The 21848-nt window shown below is 35.6% G+C and overlaps 2 protein-coding genes and 1 non-coding gene across 3 annotated transcripts in view; 2 read left to right on the top strand and 1 right to left on the bottom strand.

Moving 5' to 3' along the window:
- The window catches only part of LOC135681378 (WD repeat and HMG-box DNA-binding protein 1), a 24684-nt gene extending 20880 nt beyond the window's left edge, over positions 1–3804 (top strand). Inside the window, exons 28-29 of the mRNA XM_065195826.2 lie at positions 352–502; positions 2092–3804. Coding sequence (XP_065051898.2) covers positions 352–502; positions 2092–2395 — 455 coding nt within the window. The 3' untranslated portion in view covers positions 2396–3804. The remainder of the gene's footprint in view (positions 1–351; positions 503–2091) is intronic.
- Trnah-gug (transfer RNA histidin (anticodon GUG)) lies at positions 1415–1486 on the top strand. Its single transcript has one exon. It is a non-coding gene; the product is annotated as a tRNA-His (tRNA).
- Positions 3513–15719, bottom strand: LOC135681379 (methylmalonate-semialdehyde/malonate-semialdehyde dehydrogenase [acylating], mitochondrial). The gene is made up of 15 exons (XM_065195827.2): positions 15561–15719; positions 15202–15252; positions 13324–13398; positions 10248–10409; positions 9961–10039; positions 9147–9270; positions 8619–8649; positions 7435–7704; positions 7171–7230; positions 6180–6309; positions 5939–6036; positions 5752–5835; positions 5258–5437; positions 4241–4339; positions 3513–3829 (listed from the first exon to the last, which is right to left on the bottom strand). The coding sequence occupies exons 1-15, from the start codon at positions 15612–15614 to the stop codon at positions 3731–3733; spliced, it is 1596 nt and encodes a 531-aa protein (XP_065051899.1). The 5' UTR covers positions 15615–15719; the 3' UTR covers positions 3513–3730.
- Between the last annotated feature and the right edge of the window lie 6129 nt (positions 15720–21848).

Below are 21848 nucleotides of genomic sequence, written 5' to 3' on the forward strand. Positions count from 1 at the left end.
CGTAGTCTGGTTCTGCATATTAATGGCACCGTAAAAATTCTCTAGCAACAATCCTGGAACAACTATAACTCTAAGCACCATGCTTACCACCACGTGGAACCAAGAATATCAGTCCATCTTTTGTCCGCCATGTTTGCCTTTATTTGCCCTTTAAAACTTGATTTCTCAGACCCAAGTTTCATCTGTCTTGCAAATGTAAACCATACTTGAATAAACGTTGCTGGTTTTTCGTTCAAAATCTGGATGTCTGGCTGATTATAGAAGAAAGAGAGAGTGAAAACATGAAAAGTAAAAGCTATTTCAAATTATATGCGCTTCTTGTTTATTAAGTTTCAGTTTTCATTGTTGCAGTTCATTCAGAAACAAATAAAGGATCAATGAATGGACAATCAAAGACCGACAGAAAGAAAGGTGATTCTCGACAAGCCACTCTTTTTCAAAAAACAGGGACTAAAAGTGCGAAAGCAAAAGAAGAAGGAACAAAGCCAGCGAAAAACAAGACGTAAGTATTTTAATTGATATATATATATATTTGAATTCAAAACAAGACTTAAATATTATTTTGTTGAATTTTGTGGAACTTAAGCAATTGATACACGTGGTTGTATACACTATTCACAGGACAAGGCTAATTTCTTATGGTACTACTTTTAGCGGATATTCCTTTGTTTTCTTCTGAATGTACACTTCGTGAGCAAAAGTATTGTACAAGCTGAGACAAAAATGGCGGCACGACAGCAAAAAGTTTTAGCTAGCCAAAATTCAAATGGCCACAGAAAGTTTCGAAAAAGTCAGAAGATGACTTTCTTAAATTTTTCAGATTGCCTAGTACTCTTTTCTAATACAATCTTTTTTTATAAGAACAATTTTATAAGAACACGAGCCTCAAAACTGGTCAAAAGTTAAGAACAAATTAAGAACAAGCTGAGGCTGAGCTTCTGCAAAATGCAATTTGAACGACGTTTTTTCTCAAAATCGAGGATTTTTAGCGATGTTTGGGTGCCTTTTCGGTGAATATGCAAATTTGTCAGCAAATTAAGGCTGTCTCACTCACTTTGTTGGCAAATGAGGCCTGAACACCTCCTTAGAGCGAAAAAGCTAGCAATAGCACTGCTTACACCCTCTTAATTTAAGAACAAATTAAGAACAATCAAGCCTCAGATTTTCGAAAAAATTAAGAACAGTCAGCCTTAACTTAAATTTACTGGTTCTTATAAAAAAAGAGTGTAGCGAGTTTCTGTGGCTCAGGGTCACTTGTGACAAGAGTATAATTTAACAATAATGAAACGCTATTTAATCGTCCCTGTTTATAAGCTCCTGTTTGCTTCAAAACTGTGCGAAAGATATTTGACCACGTGCAGTCACGGGTGCGCATATTACATTATGTCGGATATTTGCTTCCTCACCCTACATGGCCGTGATCGTATAGTGGTTAGTACATTGCGTTGTGGCCGCAATAACCCAGGTTCGAATCCTGGTCACGGCATTTTTGCTCCATACAGTTTTTTTATTCTTGCTCAGATGAATATGGAACTGTATTTTTTTTTCGCTGATAAAATTAAAAACATTGTAGTTCATAGAATCAATGTATCAATGTTTCCCAGGTAAAGGTGTTTCCCAATTTAATTTTTTTTTCAAATGAAAATAAGATGGACCTGTATATTTTTCAAACAGCTGATATTTTTGCTGTCATTAGTTTTCCATCCAATATTGTTATTATTATTATATTATTATTGTTATATTATTATCACTATAAGTAAAGTTAAAAACAAATAAACGTATTTCATTGAAAAAATTATCTACAATGGAAATTTTTTTCAAAAATGCATATTATTGCGAACACCTCAGCTGTCTGAGAACTCCAAGTTTTTTATGTACAAGAATAATTACCACCAATCAAATTTTGTCATAGCATGGCTCTTTCTATACGTAACTGCTAAAAACTGATCTATCCTTGTCAAAAAGATAGTGTTTTTCTATGATGCCAAACCCGTTATTCTTATGTGTATTTCACATATAACTTCACAAAAAAAGATTGATTTATAAAAATGAAATCCTTTCTCAGTGCTGATAATGCTTATAATTTTGCAGGAAAACTGGGTTTTTGTTGTTTAGAGAACACGTCTCGTCCGAATGGGACGGTATGGATGCCGAAGAAATTATAAAGAAAGCTCTTGCTGAATGGAAACAATTGTCCGGCGAAGAAAAACAGACATGGAATGCAAAGGCAAAAAACCAAAATGGACTGGACGATCGAAGTAAAGAGAAAGCAGAGAAAAGCTTTGAGGTTGTAAAAAGCTCTACTAAAGTTTGCAGCCAGGAAAAGGAAAAAATCGACATTAGTACAAAGAACAGCAAGTCGAAACTGGCCGCATTTGCGTTTCAGAAAGCATAACATTTCTTTAACAGCAGGCCAAATACGGCGCATTCTCCGACTCATAACGATTATCCTTCGCCAAGGCCAAGAATTTTTTTTAACGACGGAATACGTCATTTCGTCTGTCTGGGGATGGTTCATCAGTGTAATGTTTTGTTTAATGTCAGAAAGACGTTGGTTTCTTTCCCTCCAGTCTTGATGTGGGCAGCAATAACATAGATGGGGACTGTGAAATGCTTATCTCAACGTGGAATTGTCAATATATTCTTCACAGAATTAAGTTGATTATTAAATTAATTCCAAGCAGAACCCAAAGTTGTAATTTTTCAGTTACAAATGCAGTCAATTACGGTAAATGTGATAGTCAATATTGGAATTTTTTGTAAAATCCATTTTTCCTGTTTTTATTTTCTGGTACCGCAATAAAGTGGTTTCTGCAAGCTCAACCGTTGTTGCAGGCCTGCGTCATATGCTGCTGCGCTTGTAACTAGCCCCTTTCAAACCTTTTTCGTTTGTCTCAATCAAACAAGTATTGTAGTACAGGACAATGGGTAGCGTAACCATGCTTTTTACGTCACCACTCTTCATTCATTGCATGAATGTTAAAATTCATTTTTAACCCGTTATCAAAACTCCGTTCTGTAGCTTGCTATACCTCAGTCAGTTTGCAATCAAATCAATTCAACTGATTCCTCACCTTTAGAGGTATTTTGTCGTATTCTCTCAGGTAATGTGAACAAAGTAAAAAAAATCTAAAATTGTACTTTTATGACGCCACACTTTGGATCTGTGACTAAAATATACCAACAAAAAATACTTGTTTTTCAATTTATAGGAACAACAATAGTAACAAACGTGAAACCAGTGTAAAGTCAATGTAAAACTGTCTTTATGAAGAATTTGGCAGCTGTTTGGAAAGGAGTTATTCGCAATGCTTACAAATACCTTTAGACTAAGAATCCAACATTATAGAAAGACCCAGTTGAAGGGTGCAAGCAAGTCATTTCAATTTATAGACACGGAAAGCGAAATACGGTACCATTAACAACAACAAGGATTGAGTAATGATATATTTATCAAAATAGATAGTATTCATTTCAAAATAGATTCATATTAGGCACAGAAAATGCACATATGACAATAATTCATTTAATCACAAGCATTCATTCAGTATACGAAATTAACAGTTATAAATACAAAGCTGGTGAAGAAATCTCAACATCCACTTCACCCAAGATGTCCCCACGTGTAAAGATACAGTCAAGATGTAAATATAAGGATACAGGGTGATGATGTGGCCAATTGAAAAACAGCTTATCAGTGGCTATGTACGTCTGACGCTACTACATAAAATTAAAGTTTTGGGAAGGCTACTTCCGCCTTTTTGCTTAAAGTGTCCTCTGCTCTCCATAAGCTTGTCACTGTCTTCAATTGTGTGAAAAAGTTAATACCCTAGGACAAATAAGTTAAACATAACATCTAAATTTTTATTAGAGTCTCTGTTTTTTCAAGAACATGATCAGCATTACTATTAATAAAATATCACAAAATTAGTGCAATTTGTCTTTTTGACCGAGTCCAGTATTCGTTCCGCTTTTACTATGCTTGCACTTTGGTTCGACAAGATCGATTGCACACTCTTAACAAGAGCGGTTCAGACAAGATCTATCGATTCAAAAAGCTTTCTTAAAAGCAGAGTAAAACAAATGCAAAAATGCTTTATCACTGGATATCGAACATTGTAGCAAAGTTATTAGACAGAGCAGCGTCGCTAACTGCATTTAGATTGGAGATGCATCAGTCAAAGTGTCCGAAGAAACGTCACAGAATGTTGTGTTACAAAAATCGAATATGGAAACTTACAGCTTTGCCGTAAAAATTCATATCACCACGGAAAGAACCACGCGATCCAGTGAACGAGAACATTGGAAGCGGAACAGGAATTGGTACATTAATTCCAATCTGTTATGAAGAGTGAATCAACTTTAATTGGCAATTATGAAAACGATAACTGTTGGTGGAAATCAAGTAAATATGCAGCTACTCTATGTCATTAAAGAAAGTGAGACCAGATAACAGATATCAAGTCAGTTCTCCGGCATGCTAAAACAGTTTCTACTAGATTTACAAAACAATGCATCAATAACCTATATGGCAAGAAGAAAATATGTTGCCACAGTGCCAGCTACGGTCTTTCATACAATACATCGTTGGCTTTGAGGAACATAAACACTGCTATTCAATTCTGCAAGTCATCATTACAGGCGTATTCTTAAGAATTCATATTTTGCCAATGATAAGTCCATTTTCATATTCTTAGCATAGTTTGCAACTCGTTCAAAACACGAACCTCTCAATTACTTCTATGCTGATAAAAGTCATCATTATTTCATGCACCTTGGCTTTGTTTGTGATTTTTTCTTATAAATTCAAAGTCTTGAAGTCCCAGAAACTTTAAAGTTTGAAAGCGTCAAAATGAACCTTTTGATTACAATAAATGATGAACATTTCGATCATATACGATCCTTCATTTGCGAAAAGCAATGACAGCCCTTACACTGCAAAACATTTTTGGCCATATGACTCGGCAAATTTAAAACAGGACCGTGTGTATTTGCTTCTGACCTCATCCTAAAGATCTCATGCTTGGTCTTAGATGACTAGTGCTACCAAACATAAAATTGTTTTTTAAGCCCATTAAATGCAACTTTGACTTGCAAAGAATATTTCAATAGAAACTTACAAAAAACCTGTTTGATTGACCATTGATAGAGAAACAAATGAGAATGTTCTAGAAGAACCTTAATCGAAATATTCCTACTAACATGTTGCTTTTGGTAGATTGGCAGTTATAGTAACAATGACAGAAAATGCACTTGCCTGTCCTACATCGACACTGTCGCGGTATTTTCGAGCAACGGCACCAGAGGCAGTGAATATTGCAGTTCCATTCCCATAGGGGTTCGAATTAACAACTTCGATTGCTTCATCTAGAGTATCGGTGTCCAAAATGACCAAAACAGGGCCAAAGATTTCTTCTGTGTAACACTTCATGTTTGGCTGTATTTAAATGAAGATCAAATTCATTTAAATGAAGAACAATAGGAAAACTTTGTTCATATTAAACATACATAGTGAATATTTGGGTAGAAGGCCATAATTTAGGCATTCCACAATAAAGCAACACTTTTGTGTTTTGTGTAAAGTATTTTTATGCGTTTTTAATTGCAATAAAATAACATGCCCTGTTTGGAGAATGACATATCGTCATCAGGAGAATATATCATAAGACACCAAGCAGATCATTTTAATAATACGCGTGCAGTTTTTTATTATACCATCAGGGTTGTTATCACGAATGACATTTTTCAAACCTTGACACCGCTAAGAATCGTGGGTCCAACAAAGTTGCCCTTTTCGTAGCCAGGAACAGAGATGCCACGGCCATCCAAATCGATCTGAAAAGATGCATTTCAAAATTAACATACAAAGCAAATTATTTCTAAATCAATCACAGTAAAAGGTTCTGCTCCGCTGATAAAAATATAAATTTGGACTCACCTTTGCCCCTTCATCTATGCCACTCTGGACAAGATCGAGAACCCTTTGCTTAGCTGCAGGTGATATAAGTGGACCCAGATCTGCCCCCGGTTGGTCACCTGTTGACGTAGCAGATTGAAACGATACAAGATTCAGCATTAATTCAAATTTACAAAAATCACAAAATAATGCAGAAATTACTAAAAAATACAGATTAGTACATGCCTTCAGCCATTTCTAGTTCTTTAGACTAAGCTCTTACCTGCATTGACTTTCAACTTTCTTGCTCTTTCAACAAGTTCAGGAATCCATTCTTTTGCTTCACCAACAAAAACAGCCGTGGAAAGAGCCATGCATCTTTGTCCTGCAGCGCCAAAGGCAGCCCCAACCAACTACAAGATGAATGGATATCTTCTCATGGAGGCACTTTTCACAGAACTCTATAAATATCTACCGTAGCGTATACAGAAAAAAAAAGCTGATGCTGGAAAATAGCTAGAACAGCTCAACCGTAATTGAGCAAATATTACTAATTGTATCCAATAATTTGGCAAAAGTAAAACTAGCGATTTTATTTTATGCGATCTATGCGGTAGGATAGGGAAAAACGGCGTTTCCTGAAGCTGTGGTAAACAGCCTCGATTTCCACCCGAATAAATTTAATTTCAAGTAAAATACAGAATAGAACGGCTCTAGATCATCAATGACGCTGAAAAAGTAAACAGTAGGAAGCCTATTGTCTATCGATGGGTGTAAACCACGTAAAAAAGCACAGCAAATATTCGTATAAGTATGGGGATGACTAGAGTTCAATAACTTGAACATGACTAGATAACTAGACTTTCAATAATGGTCTGTAAAAGATGTCCAGTTATATTTTGTTGTTTTCGTTGAGAAAAAAAAGTGACTTGCTAATTTTCTTCTGATATCTAGATGGCAATTAGTCTTTTTTAAGGATTTAATGTATCGTAAGTTTTCTTGACCTGTTGAGTTCCATTGTTCAATGTTTTCGCGAATCTACACTTTTTGCTACACAGTTTTGGAGCCTTCCAGTCGTTAATTTATAATTTGATTTAATAAACTAGCCCCTGTATGCAATTTCCTTTTTATATTATTAAAGTTTCACTTTATAGTTATTACATTTGTAGTTGTAGCTATCTCTTGGCTAATATGGATTGTCAATGAAAGTTTGTTAAAAAAAACTATTGGGAAAATATCATTTTAATAGAATCCTCTATCAATTTTGATGTTACCTGGTTAAGAGTCATTTCTTTGTTAGCATCAGGCATTACCACACCATGATTTTTCGCACCCTACGAGAAAGTTCAACCAAGTTACATCGAAACTATATTAAATAGTAGCAAAAATGAGAACGGTAGTTCTGATGCACGGAAGCTATCTTTCATAAAACGGTATAAAACAATTGACTGAAAAATTGATATATTTTACACAGCATCGTTGTAAACAAAAATTAAAAAAAAACAGTGAACAGGTAAAGAAGGCAGCTAGCAACTAACCATGTTCGACTGAACTCTCTTTCCATTTTTAGATCCTCTTTCGTAAATATATTGTCCAACGAAATCTGATCCAACGAATGAAATGGCCTTGATGGTAGGATTGTCGCAGATGAAGTCAACGGACTCCTTCGCACCATGGATGACATTAAGAACGCCATCAGGCACCCCTGCTTGTTGAGCTAGTTCGGCCAGCATCATTGCTGCCCCAGGATCTTGCTCTGAAGGCTTCATCACATATGTGTTGCCACAAACAATAGCCAGAGGGAACATCTAAACACAAGAAAAAGCGAGGCAAACGTGATAAATAAGAAATTATTCACCACATTTGTCGTATTTTTTGTTTCAAGTTGGAGGAATCTTATGGCTACATTAGAGAAGAAAAAAATGATAGAAAACTGAATAGTAGTCTGTACATATATAACATGCCCAATATTCGAAAAATATTTTGTGCCATAGGGAGCTGCCGCATTCTTTTTAATAAGCGCAAGAGGCGCTCATTTAACTTATGGCCTCAGAGACAGGGGCGCTCATTGGAGAGAGGCGCTCACTGTAAATGGATAAAAATCCACCAATAAAAAACTGAGCGTTGAAATTCAAACGGTCATTATTTTTACAAAATTAATATTCTATTTACATCATACTTATTAAAGGCAAAACATATACATAATTTCAATTTCTTTTAAGTCGGAACCCTCGTCGATTTGCATAAATCATTGTGTGGTATCTTGAATATCTAAATTTTCTATTGCGATGACTTGCTGGTCTCCATTAGTTTTCATAATATTTGGGGGGGGGGGGGTTGTTTATTGAAGCGCGGCGGTCATCCAAATTTTTGCTCAAAAAGGAGGGTGCTCATTAGAGAAGAGTGCTCAGTGAAGAGAAGACGCTCATTAGAGAGAATACGGTATCTAAATGCAGCCTGCGTCTTTTTCGTCGTTGTGAAAATGTTAACGTTTTCTCCTAATTTTAGCTCTTATGGACAATATTCCAGATGTGTTTACAGTTACACAAAACTCTTTCTATACGATAGAACTCTGTTTGCCTATTTATTGCAAATCATAAAGCTCTCGTTTTAAATAGAGATTGATAGGCCGCGAACGTCTCTAAGAAACTCACATATAACAAGACCTTTTGGTCTATTTAGCTAAACTACTTTCACAAAGGTCATCAACCGTTTGACTCACCCATAGAGGAATCATAGCAGGAAAATTGAATCTAGAATGAAAAAAAGGTTTTGAGTAAGGTCAGGGACTAAAGGGGACAACAACAACATATAAAGAGCTGTCATTGCATCTTCGTATCTCGTTTTGGTTGTCTTTTGATTAGCCTATTTCGGTTCATTCTCTACAAATCTAGATAACAAATAAACATATCAACGCAAATAAAATATGTTCGATTCAAGTTCAACAACTTCTTCTTAAAACAACGTCCTTCTCAAACTTTACTGGAATAAATCCTTAATTGAGTAAAATAACAAAGACTAAAAATATCTCTTCTATAGTCTTCTGTGTTTGCCTGGTGAATATTACCTATGAGCTTGAATTCTTTAGCATGCTTAGGGCTCACTAAACAAATGCAAAACAAAACAAATGCAGAAAAGATGTAACTATATCGAGCCTCATTAGAGAAAACATGATGCTGGTTACTCTTAATTGAATGATTGCTGCGGCGAGACTGATTTGTAACAAACTGTAAACGCAGCGCATGCTTACGGGCAAACTCCACCACAAACACCAATTGGAACACGGTAGGAATGGGTATCCATGTCTCTTGAGATTGATGGCAAAGTTTCTCCAAGCTGCAAAGACGTGACTGAGCAAGCATGCTCGACAACCTCTGAATAAAATAAAAATTCATAACGTAAGTGTACCATATGTACTGTACTGTAGATAAAATGCAACAGGCAAATGCAACGTATTTTAAATCTAACTGCATCCAAGTAACTCACTAGATCCTCAAGCTAAAAGACTTTAAACACTTAGTAATGTCTTTAGCAACGACTGACATAAAATATCATTAACGTAAACAACGGTGTCATTTCTAGCATATGCCTTCAACACTTATATGTACTTTATGTATATTATTACAATAATGGCTACAAAATTACTGGACTTTGTTCTTGACATAGCTTCATAACGATTGAGCCACATATTCAGAAACTGGACCTCTATATTTTTGTCGTTAATAGCTTTATCAGCACTACTTGAGATCTCTGTGATACTCTCATCTAGTTACCACAAAAATATGTTGTTTAGCAGCACTGCATTAATACGGCAAAATGTTGTGCAATTGGAACCGGCCCACCCCAGATTAGAGGGTTTTAAAAGAGAAAATTGATGTAACTAAATTTGGATAATAAGTTTGGGACTTATTCTGAGTCTCAACTGCATTTTGAAATTACTGGTATGTCCTTTCACTTCATCGACATACTAAAATAAAATGCAGCAAGTAACAGATTTCACCATGAGTAAATTAGACTTCCCGAATAAGCACTCAAGATCACAAAGGCTGTTTAAAAATGCTTACGTAATCCTCTCATGACATCTCCTTCAGCATCTGGGATGGTCTTTCCTTGTTCCAAAGTAACATTTGCTGCCAGTTTATCCTGTTACATAAAATATTTTAATTCAAGGTAAAAATTGATTCTAAATCTTCAAAGATTTTCAAAAATCAGTAGTCATGACATAGAAATAGTACTTTGAAGGTTAAAATCAGGATAAATAGAAAGAAGACCAAGAAGAATGCTAGCAGCTGGATCATATAAGAGATCCAGTGACTTTGGGCAAAAACAAAGATAATTAACTGTTACTAACCATGTTCTCTTTAATAAGATGTTGGAATTTGAACATTATCTGCTGACGTGCGAGGATGGAGGTGTTAGACCAGGCAGGAAAAGCCTTGGCAGCAGCATTTGCGGCTGCTTCCATTTCACCTTGGGTTGCTTTGGGTACCTGGCCAATCACTTCATTTGTTGCCTACAAAGATTATATTTCAATAGATTTTTTAACAAAGCCGGTGAGTTCCCTTCAATGATTTCACATTTATTTGTTGTTCCAGGGGGAGGGGGTGGAAGTGGTTTAATTAAAATGGGGGCTCAAATAACTGGAGAAATATACTGGAAATGCCATTTTCTTCTTTAATTTGGCCACTATGCCTTGAAAATATTTTATCACAGTGTAAGCTCTTTCTATGATACTCTGTTTTAGAATACTTCCAATGACAACAAACCACACTGACTGGTCCTGGCAAAATACACTATTGCAAAAAACTAAGAAAATACTCTTGTCACAACAAATTGGCTATGGTAATTATCTATCTGTCACTATCATTTAATAAAGTGCCTACTTTTTGTGTACATCATACTGCTATCTTATTCTTTCTTTGCTGGATCAAAAAACCATTTGCAGCATCACAAAAAAATTGTTGAAACTGGTTAACACTGATATAATCAGCAAAAGGGATGTCATATGCTCTAGCCTCTACAACTACTTAAATCTGATGTTAAATAACATAACCAGGATATCTTCTGTGCGAAGCAAAGTTGACTCGTTGTTTGACACAAGTAGGCTTTGGAAGGGCTGGGAAATATTTTGTAAAAAGTTGCTTCTTTGGCAATTAGAACAATTGTTATGGAAGCGAGGGCATGGAACATACCTGACCAATTTTTCATGCAAAAAGTTCTGCAGAAAATTTTTAAGAATATAATCTTTTGCAAGAAGCACCTTGTTTTATTCATGTTCATCAAAAGGAAAGACATGAAGACAAAAGCAATTTATCATATATTAGTGCCTCTTTAACTGGCTTAAGAATTTTTGTTATAATTTTCAGAATTCTTGAAAATTCTTGCTATGTCGATGCTCCAAAGTCCCTTGATGTATCTCGCATATCACAGTAGTTTTAATGATTAAAACAAATGTTCTCTTACATTTTTTGCAATTGGTTTCTTCTCTGAGCTCTGATCTATATTCTTCTCAAATAGCTTATTAAAGACATCCATACATACATGGACATCATATGATTGATCTCTTTAGGATTATTTTTGAATGTTGTTTATTTTTATGTCTACCCCCTCCCCCACCTGTAAGATGGTTAATATTATAGTTAAGCCCCTTCATGAATAAAGAATCATTTTAAGTCACCAAAACAGAAAATTACTTTTATGCTGGTTGTAAAATTGCTTAAACCTTTATATATATACATGTAGCTCATACTTTAATTTAAATAAAACTGGTAACACATCATCACCGTTTTTGGAACATGACCCAGGCCTGGCCGTTTGAGGCGAGCGATAGCTCGCGCTCGCCTCCACGCTCCCCTCGCAACCTGAGGTGAGCTACGAATTGCTCTCCTAAACAGAACATGAAGGGAGAATCGCTCCCCTAAAATTTCCATTCATTTGCCCTTTTCCTATTCAGAGAACCCTGAAAACGGGTTAATTGGCTTATTTTTGTAACAGCGATTTCTCCCGTCACTGCATTTTTTGCAATTAACTTTTTGTTTGTTGGGCGGTTTTTGTTATGATAGGCATAAACTTCGATCTATTTGGAAAAGGATAGTTAACCGAAAGGTACGTTTGTAGCGATTAGAACCTTTCAATCTTAAGAAAACAGGAATATTTTTGGAAGGAAAGTCGAAGAAATGGTTAGGAATTGTAGATTGGGGATATAATAAGACAGCAGGTCCCTCCCAGCAACAGAAACAAAACTATCCCTCAAAGAGAACAGGGTACTCTGTCTTGCAGATCAAAAACGACAACCAAAACATGGAATTCCACTATCGAGCAGCATTTACTGAAAAACCCAGATTGGGTGAAAAACTATAACGGCGACATGTTTCGCATTATTGGCAAAGCCTGATCATCGTTCCATCTATGTAGCAGTTGGTAACATTTTCAATAGGAAAGGGGCACTCATTGGAAAACCTCAACAGTCATGTCCTCGCGTTTTCTGATGGCCTATTTCGATCCAAAACTGGGTATTTTAGCGTAGAGTTTTCCTTCTATGTTCTGACGTTTTATTCTCTGAAGAGTGCTAGACGTATAATTAAGTTTGTTTCAAAATTTGTTTTCTAAAGCCATTTTCAAATTCGGTGCAACAAAGAGATTGTTTTGCAAGAGAATTGTTGTTTTTGTGTTGTGCCAGCTTTACATAAAATGGAGAGAGTCTGTTCTTTCAAATACTTCAAGTAAAGGGGTGCCTAAGTCACGGTTAAAGCAAATACAAATTGAAAGAAGTAAAACATAACACTCCTGACTGAGGCAATTACATTAAGGCAACCGACAGATACTAAAGGGGCTTATTAAGTCATCTGTCGATTGTCTTCAAAGTGCATTCTATGTGTTACTGATTTAGCTCGCCTCATCAAATTAGGGGAGCGATTCACAGCTCACCTATAAAAATACAAACGGCCAGGCCTGATGACCCTTTCTTCTTTTATTCTTTCATTCTAGTAGGAAATTTATGCATGACTCTCGTCGGGTCACAGGAAGACTTAAGTTGCCCTGATGGAAGCAACATTTGATGACGCAAGGATTCCCCTTCTTTACTGGCTAAAGGGAGTGATTAACACTGAGGGCTCCAATGGATGGACATCAGGTTTTCCTTAAAAGTTACATATGACAAACACTAATGATTGTCAATTTCCTCTCACTCCCATCACAACATGTTTTTAATAAACATACAAATGCTACTAGTCCCTTAACATTTTGCTATAACTATTACAACTATAAAGCTAATAGTAACAAAAGATAATGAAAAAGATGAGTGCAAAAAAATTGTGTTTTCCTTAGACCATGGGCTTCCTTTGCAGCTGTTATTTATAATTTTTCTTCTATAGAATAAGAAGCAAATATTATAGTAGTATATATATAAATTTAAAGATTTGACTTACTGGGTTATAAAGTGGTATCCATTCATTGGTCTGTGATTCAATAAACTTTCCATCAATCAGAAGTTTCGTATTTGGCTGCAAAAAAGTCAAATTGATGACAAGATCAAAACAGCTAATTTAAGATAAGACTAAAATAATACTGATCGTTTTTCAATGTATTTGTACTATATATTGCTTCATGCAAAACCCAATACAAAATAAGTCTACCAATTTGTGACATGAACAACATATGGATCCACATAAAAAGTTAAGAACCAATAAAAATTAGTATGTTTTTTTATTTCAAAGGGAAAATGCCCCACAAAATAAGTCAGAATAGGTATGCAATTGTTTGTAATTCTAAAAAGTTTTATTTCATGGAGAATCAAATTCAATCAATTTGAAATAACTGTTTTCTATTTCAATTTTATTAATTCCAAATTTGGGGAAAAATCTCAGATTAAATTTCACTTTGTGGAAGCAAACACAAAGAGCTTTCTTACTTCCCTTCTTAAAAATTGACTTTTAGTGACTTTGTATGAAGAACATACCCTGGCCTGACCAGTATACCATCATCCGGACCATCATGTGGAATCACATAAATAAGACACTAGTGGTTAGGTGTGAGTATGGCTTACTGGTAAGGGTCCTGGGCTTGCCTACTTTCACTAAAGCCCAGCATACAATGCAGATCTTTATGGGCCATACAAGCAGTTTTTGTCTTTCAAAAAAATCTTCTGTTGTCACATACTGCACAATTTTCATTGCAATTCTCTGCACAGCACAGCCTCATTTTAGGCAGTTGGTGCCAGACTCAAAGTATATGTTCAATGAAAACATGGCATTAAGAAGCAAGTATGCAATAGTGCTGGCCATTCCTCTACTCCTTAGAAGTAGAAGAAGGCTGTGCTGTGCAGAGATGGTTAACATCCATTATTTCGAAATAAATGGAGTAAGGTGCCTTTAATAATTTATCACAGGAACTTGATATGGATGGTGTTATTTCTGAGTCCAAGAAACATTATTGACAAAAGACTGTCCCTTAAGGAGTGTAGAAATATTTCACTGCTATGCACCGCACCATTCCAGCTCAACAATTTTTATTGTTTGAGCACAGCACAGAGCATGATACTTGTCTCTGATCATCAATGACAAAAAACCAAACATGTTTGATCCTGAAATCTGTCGTTCACAATAATATCTTGGACTATTTTCTGCTGCACATAGCACAATTTTTCTCCTCAAAGATAGAAATTGCATGTATCCCTGATAAAAACCTGCAGTGTGTGCTAGATTTTAGAGTGAGGTGAGTTGCCAATTCTCTGTTATTTCAGGCATGTGAATCCATTTAAAAGCTTGGCAGTAACAGACAAAAATAAAATAACTTTTGGAACATAGCTAGGAAAATGTACATTTTGACAGTAGAAAATCTTGAAAACACAATATGATACATATGTACATATCCATTAAAAGAACACATTTTGGTTCTTGTTCACCGAAGTTTATTTTTATAATCTTTTAGCCAAAATTTCCTCACGCTGGCCTGAACTTAAAAGAAAATGGTACAATAATCTTAGCCATTTCAAGATTTTGACATGATGAAGGCCCATCACTGCTTTTTCAAATGCTGTAGCTTTTTACAGGAGCCAAATTCTGTTCCAAAAACTACAGTATAGCAAGAGATCTCTAAAAGCCATTATAAATTTGAGTCTAGGAGTCTGAATGTGCACTGAAGCTCAAATATCACAACATTAACATTATCACACTGCAGATCATTACCATTAGTCTGTCCTAACAGTCACTTTTACTATTATTACTGAAAACAGGTCAAATAAAATATGCATGTGTTTCTGCTAAGATATCAACGAGGAAAATAGTGTGAAAACATATTCAACTTACAACAGAGCTTGCAGGACTGTAGCAGCGAGCCGCCAAACTTGCTCTCATTGCCTGGAAATAAAGAATCTCGGCTTAGGCATTTTTCTAATTGAAAACAATTCAGTATAGTGAGTCGTTCGGGAAACCAGTGCTCTTAGAGGCAATGTACGAGAAGCACAAAAATAAAAATCACGACGGTGAGACAGATCCTTATTTTCTACAATCTCTTATGTCTTAATTGAAATATAGACTTGATGAAAAATATGCAATGTTAGGCCAGGCAGTAGGTATGAAGGAAAAATTATGCAACTTGGTATTAAACAGGAGTTTCACAACTTTAGTCAGGGGTGATGCATAATGATTGGCTGAGCGCTGCATACCTGGCAAGCAATTTTTGAAATGCCATTTCTATTACCAGAGAGTAATTTTGCCATCGTTCTTGCAGTTCAATGTGTGCCTTTTCCCACCACAGCTCGCCAGGCTTACGCGTCACACTCACGCAGATCAGTGGTCACACGCTTTGCTTTTGCGCCGATCGAAGATCTCAATCAGAGGCCTTTTACAACTCGAGGCTACTCAGGACAACGCCCCCTTCATTCCCCCGAGCCATTATCGATATAAAATTCAAAATTTAGAGAAACTGGAGAATGGTAAGAGAAAGGATTAACAGGGCTCTCAGGGGCTCTCAGGGGCTCTCAGGGGCTCTCAGGGGCTCTCAGGGGCTCTCAGGGGCTCTCAGGGGCTCTCAGGGGCTCTCACGGAAAGTTTAGGGCTGCATATCATATTCGGATTTATTGTGAACCCCATGACGAGTATTTTAGGGAATTTTGTATTGTGTTAAAATGTACTAAGAACAGGAACCATATTGCATTATACTGATTAGGGGCTAAGCATGCAAATTAATGTCATATAAAAGTATTTTTAGTGTGTTTCAGTTGCAAGTGATCATCAACAATACTGTTTATTTTGCAGTTGTGTAATATACATCCAATCGGAGGACTTATAACAAGCTGACAAGCACTGCACTGATAAGTCAAATGCACTGATGAATTGATACAGAATCCCTCGTTGAAAGCAAAAGTGAAGGCACAAGCTGAGACTAAAACAGAGAAGCTTCTCCAGGGACGAAAACAAGTTGCTAATTTTGGAGGGGCGTGGAAGGATCAAAATTCCAACTTTAAGTGAGAAATTTTTCATTCGATCAGTAAATCTACTGTACCTACCAAATTGATTTTTGTAAATAGCCCGAACTTGGCCAATAATTAGCCTAAAGCATAAAAGCCTAAATCTCTAAATTTTGATTAACATGAAACAAACATTTAAACTTACTGTAAGAAATAAAGCAACATATAAGCAAAACCAGTATTAGATATACTTAATGATTAGTATTATTCTTTCAGATCAATTGATCAATTTTATCTAAATTGATCAATTGACCAATTGATGCAGATCTATGTATCTAAAATACATTTTTTTCACGATATAGAAGCATCCAGAATTCGAGCCTTTTATTTTTGTTCTTGATCGAAGAAAACTACTAACAATTTTTAGAGGGCCAAATGCCTTTTCGTTCTTTACAATTAAAATGATGATTTGAGAGCAAACTTGTGCATATGCCTGATTCGAAAGATGAAACACTCTTCTTTGATCAAATACTTCTACTGCAGCTTTTGCAATGTGTTCTTGCTTCACAGCACTTTTGTCATAGAATTTACGTTAACAAATAACAGGGGGAGTTTAGCATAAACTTTTTATTTATAAGAAGTGTTGGGAATTTTGAGTACTGAAAGATTCTTAATTTTTCATTGAATTAACTACTCGTAGATTCTTACAAAACTCCCACTCTAATATTTTCTGATCAATGCGGGTATTATTATTCCAAACTGTAAAGTTTCAAGTTTCTTATCAAGAAAATCACCTTGCCTGTTCGTAATTTGATTCAACTCCCGTCAGAAAGAAAGCAAACGGGGCAATTGTGCAATTTGGATCCAGTGGAGACGGGATTCACAATATAAAACGATTAGTGGATGGGTCAGCTTCAGCCTGTGAATTTTGATGTTTAGAACTTTTACTTTTAAAATAAAAAAACCTCTTAAAATATAAAATTCAAAAGTTTGGTCTTAAGAAAAAAATTCCAAGTCAACCGTTAAGTTTTCCAACTGTAACTGGATTTTCCAAACTTTGGGGGGGGGGGCGTTGCGCCCCCACGCCCCCTATTATTTACGTGCCTGAGCTTCTCGTAGATCAAGATAAATCGGAAGCTAAGACAAATATTCTGGTTCAGTAATATCTAATGCATTTTTATATAAAAACAAAGAATGGTTGACTTGATGGATTTGCATTCGTAAACTGTTCTATAGAAGTGCAATGATTTTGAAGAATGAGAATCAGGTGAAAAAGTTTCTGAGACCTATAGCTTCACGGATAACCTCAAAGTTAACTTTTTTATTCCGAAAATGGACCATGTTTTGCTAGAAGAGTAATGCTTTCGAAGGCAGTTCAGTTCAGTTCCTTTAATTTTAAAATTCCACTAGTAAATCCCTTTAAAGTACAATTTCACAAATATTACTTTAAATTAAACAACAAAAGCTTTACAAAATTAATGAAATACAATTCTACAAAACAAAGTACAATACAAAAGAAAGGAGAGATTTGCATGAAGGGAATTTTTCTTGTAGGAGAAGTTCTCTCAATAGATGAGCCAATCGAGGAGAGAGCACCTCCTTCGTTAAAAAAATCATTTATGTTCGGAAAAAGGTGTGCATCGAACCAATTTGCAGAAAGTCATCACTGATAGTTGATGGAGACCTTACGACTGATAGTTGATGGAGAAAAAATTGAGTTTAACTTGCCGACGGAAGGTAATTACAAAATTGGCTTGTTTGATCAAGGTGGGGATGCCGTTCAAAGTTCTTGCACCTGCATACTTGACACATTTTTGGAAAGCAGATGTCTCACCTTAAAGAATATACCACAGGTTCTTGCTAACTTTTTAAACTAACATACAGAAAGATAAAACTAACAGAAAGATTTTCTTCCAGGAGAAGACCGAGAAATTTAACGTATTTTGCCTTCCTCGCCAGTTGCTCAATAAATCTTGTCAATAGTGTCATTTAGGGGCTTTGTGGTGAATGAAGAATAACGAAGCTAGTTTTATAAACATTCAATGCAAGCTTGTATGCATCACGCCCCTTTTAAACATACTTCAGTTCGTTTTTTACAACCTTTCGAAGCTGCTCGAAATTTCCTGACTCATAATAAATGTTGGCAGGGACGAAAACAAGTTGCTAATTTTGGGGGGGCGTGGAAGTATGAAAATTCCAACTTCAAGTGATAAATTTTTCATTCGACCAGTAGATCTGTTGTACCTACCAAATTGATATTTGTAAATAGCCCGAGGACCATAGTTCTATTTTCTTTATAATTACCAAATCTTTACTCAATAATCAGCCTAAAGCATAAAAGCCTAAATCTCTAAATTTTGATTAACATGAAACAAACATTAAACATACTGTAAGAAGTAAAGCAACATTTAAGCAAAACCAGTATTAGATATACTTAATGATTAGTAGTATTCTTTCAGATCAATTGATCAATTTTATCTAAAATACATTTTTTCACGATATAGAAGCACCAAGAATTTGGGCCTTTTATTTTCGTTCTTGATCGAAGAAAACTACCTTTAAACTTTTCAGAGGGCCAAATGCCTTTTCATTCTTTACAATTGAAATGATGATTTGAGAACAAACTTGTGCATATGCCTGATTCGAAAGATGAAATACTCTTCTTTGATCAAATACTTCTACTGCAGTTTTTGCAATGTGTTCTTGCTCCACAGCAGTTTTGTCATAGGAATTTATGATAAGGACTCAAGGACATTAACAAATAACAGGGGGAGTTTAGCATAAACTCGTTTTTTATAAGAAGCGTTGAGAATTTTTAGTACTGAAAGATTATTAATCTTTTATTGAATTAACTACTCGTAGTTTCTTAAAAAACTCCCACTCTAATGCTTTCTGATCAATACGGGAATTATTATTCCAAACTATAAAGTTTCAAGTTTCTTATCCGGAAATTCACCTTGCCTGTTCGTAATTTGATTCAACTCCCGTCAGAAAGAAAGCAAACGGGGCAATTGTGCAACTTGGATCCAGTGGAGACGGGATTCACAATAGAAAACGATTGGATGGGTCAGCTTCAGCCTGTGAATTTTAATGTTTAGAATTTTTATATTTAAAATAAAAAAACTTCTTAAAATATAAAATTCACAAGTTTGGTCTTAAGAAAAAAATTCCAAGTCAACCGTTACGTTTTCCAACTGTAACTGGATTTTCCAAACTTTGGGGGGGCGTTACGCCCCCCACGCCCCCCTATTATTTACGTGCCTGAATGTTGGTATCACCAGCAAACAGATAAAAAATATTTTGGATAAAGCCTTGGAAATATCATTGATATAAATGAGAAAAAAGAAGTTGACCAAGATCCTTGTGGGACCCCATATGTAATTCTTTGATCACAGGAATTATGGCCATTAACATAAACATACTGTTCCCTGTTGCTAAGATAAGAGCAAAACCAAGACAATGCCGTCCCTCTAATACCATAGTGCTCAAGTTTTTTAAGAAGGATTTGATGATTAACAGTGTCGAATGCCTTTTGTAAAACAAGAAAAATGCCACACCCAAATTTTTTCTTGCCTAAAGAATTTTTAACTGATTCTGTTAAACTTATCAGTGCATGATTTATTGAGTGATAAGCACGAAAACCAAACTGAAGACTGTACAGGATATTGTGTATTTCCAAAAAATCATAAAGACGTTTATACATAATTTTCTCAGTAATTTTACCAAATACAGACAGAAGAGATAATGGTCTATAATTAGAAGAATTAAGGGGCAGACTTTTTTGAAGAAAGGAATTACTTTGGCCAGCTGCATTTTCCGGCAATCTCTAGAATGTCATAGAATCTCTAGAATGCACAACTTTTTCTTCCGCAAACCAAAGTGGCTGCCTTCGTCAAACACTAAACAACCAATCTTACTTTTTGCAATAATGACGTACTATTGAATTCGGCAAATTTTCTAGACCCCAAAAATTTGAGTCAAAATACGGCATGGAAAAGCATTAAAGTCAGCCCCTTTTGCATAGTACACTAACAGAGTTGGAGCAACTATGGTGAAGCAGCGAATGTTCAGCCGGAAAATTTATCTATTAACCCTATCCAGACTAGGCTTTTTGAAACTTTGTGCCACCCCCCCCCCCCCCTCCGTAATTTCTTTGTCCTTCTAGCTAGGACAATGAACTTTGGTAGGATGATACTCTTATCTATCCACATTTCGGTGCTACTGTTTCATGCCAAAGTCACGTGGTTTAAAGATGACGTCATCATAATGGCGGCTGGCTGGAGCAAAAATTTAGAAAATTTAAAAAAATCTTAACAAATTCATATAAATTCCAAAATTATTGAATTAGGATTTTAAAATACGCAAATTTAATAAATTTTACAGAAACAAGAAGAATGACATAATTTTAATGTTTTTTCTGAAAATTATTAACGTTCCAACACAAGCACTCGACATCTATTGTTCTTCCTATATAATATATAATTAAATTAATTTTTAAAATGATAAAATCAGCTCAAGTTCATTTTTAATGCCTTTGCAGACAAATTAATCTATACTGTCTTGGCTCATACCATCAACACCTAAAAAATATGTCAACAAATGCGCGCGCATGCGCAGAAAAAAAACCCATAGGAAACGATGTTGAAATTGCATTTTCTGGTCAGAATCATAAAAAGGACACAAATTAATGCCTTGATACTAATTTTCATCAATGTATCTACTTTTGTTGCGAATCCGTGGCAGATTAAACATTTTTTTACTTGATTAGCTTTGAAAACACCCCTACATAAACCCCTTGATTAACAAAAAAATTTAATTTTTTATAGGAACATGTATCAGACAGATTATAACTAAAATTCAAGAGATCTGAGGGGTATTGCTTTTAAACTTCTGAAGTTATGGAAGAAAAACAAATTTGGGGGAGGGGCATTTTGTGTGAATAGGGTTAAGAGAGAAATTTCAATAACAGACCTTCAATCATGTTTAGACTACATATCAATAATTTTCCTTAGTTACCAGACTCACTCTATTTAAAATAAGAGACACATTTCTGAAAATTTTTCAGTGCCCCCACCACCAACTGCCCAAATTTGCTCTGGATCCACCCCTAAATCGGAAGGCAAAGAGAATACGTATTTTGAAAAACGTATACAGCCTTGTCACCGATCAGCTTTCCCCTGAAGGCAATTCAAGTAGAACCGTTTTTTAATGAAATGAACATCTGCCCTTTTCTCATTCAAGGTCGTTTTCTCTGATATGAAAGTTTAATTGCTTTTCATTATGTTTCTTATCTAAGCTATATTTGAACACAAAAAAGCCTGCAGGCGAATCTTTGAGCTCATCAGCTTCAGCCATTGGTTGAAATCTATGTGGAAGAAGCAACTGGCTCAACCAAGAGTGGTGGATCTCCAGCTTTAAAATGTAATCTTTTAGTTAGCCTCTCCTTCGGAAGCAATGTTCCCTTCCTCCCTCCTTCCCCACCCCCTCCGCCAAAAAACGACGATCCTTAATGTACCTATAATAAATTGTTCGTCTTTGTACTGG

The sequence above is a fragment of the Rhopilema esculentum genome, chromosome 12 (assembly GCF_057945365.1).
Source record: "Rhopilema esculentum isolate cy_ngs chromosome 12, ASM5794536v1, whole genome shotgun sequence".
NCBI lineage: Eukaryota > Metazoa > Cnidaria > Scyphozoa > Rhizostomeae > Rhizostomatidae > Rhopilema > Rhopilema esculentum.

Bases quoted from the DNA above. Each gene is read 5' to 3' on its own strand.
- LOC135681379 (XM_065195827.2), bottom strand. From the start codon at position 15,614: ATGGCAAAATTACTCTCTGGTAATAGAAATGGCATTTCAAAAATTGCT. The intron at 10,040-10,247 runs GTTAGTAACAGT...TTTATGTAACAG, and splicing joins ATCTTATTAAAGAGAACATG to GATAAACTGGCAGCAAATGT. The intron at 3,830-4,240 runs GTAAGTTTCCAT...TATTTGTCCTAG, and splicing joins TGAATTTTTACGGCAAAGCT to GGTATTAACTTTTTCACACA.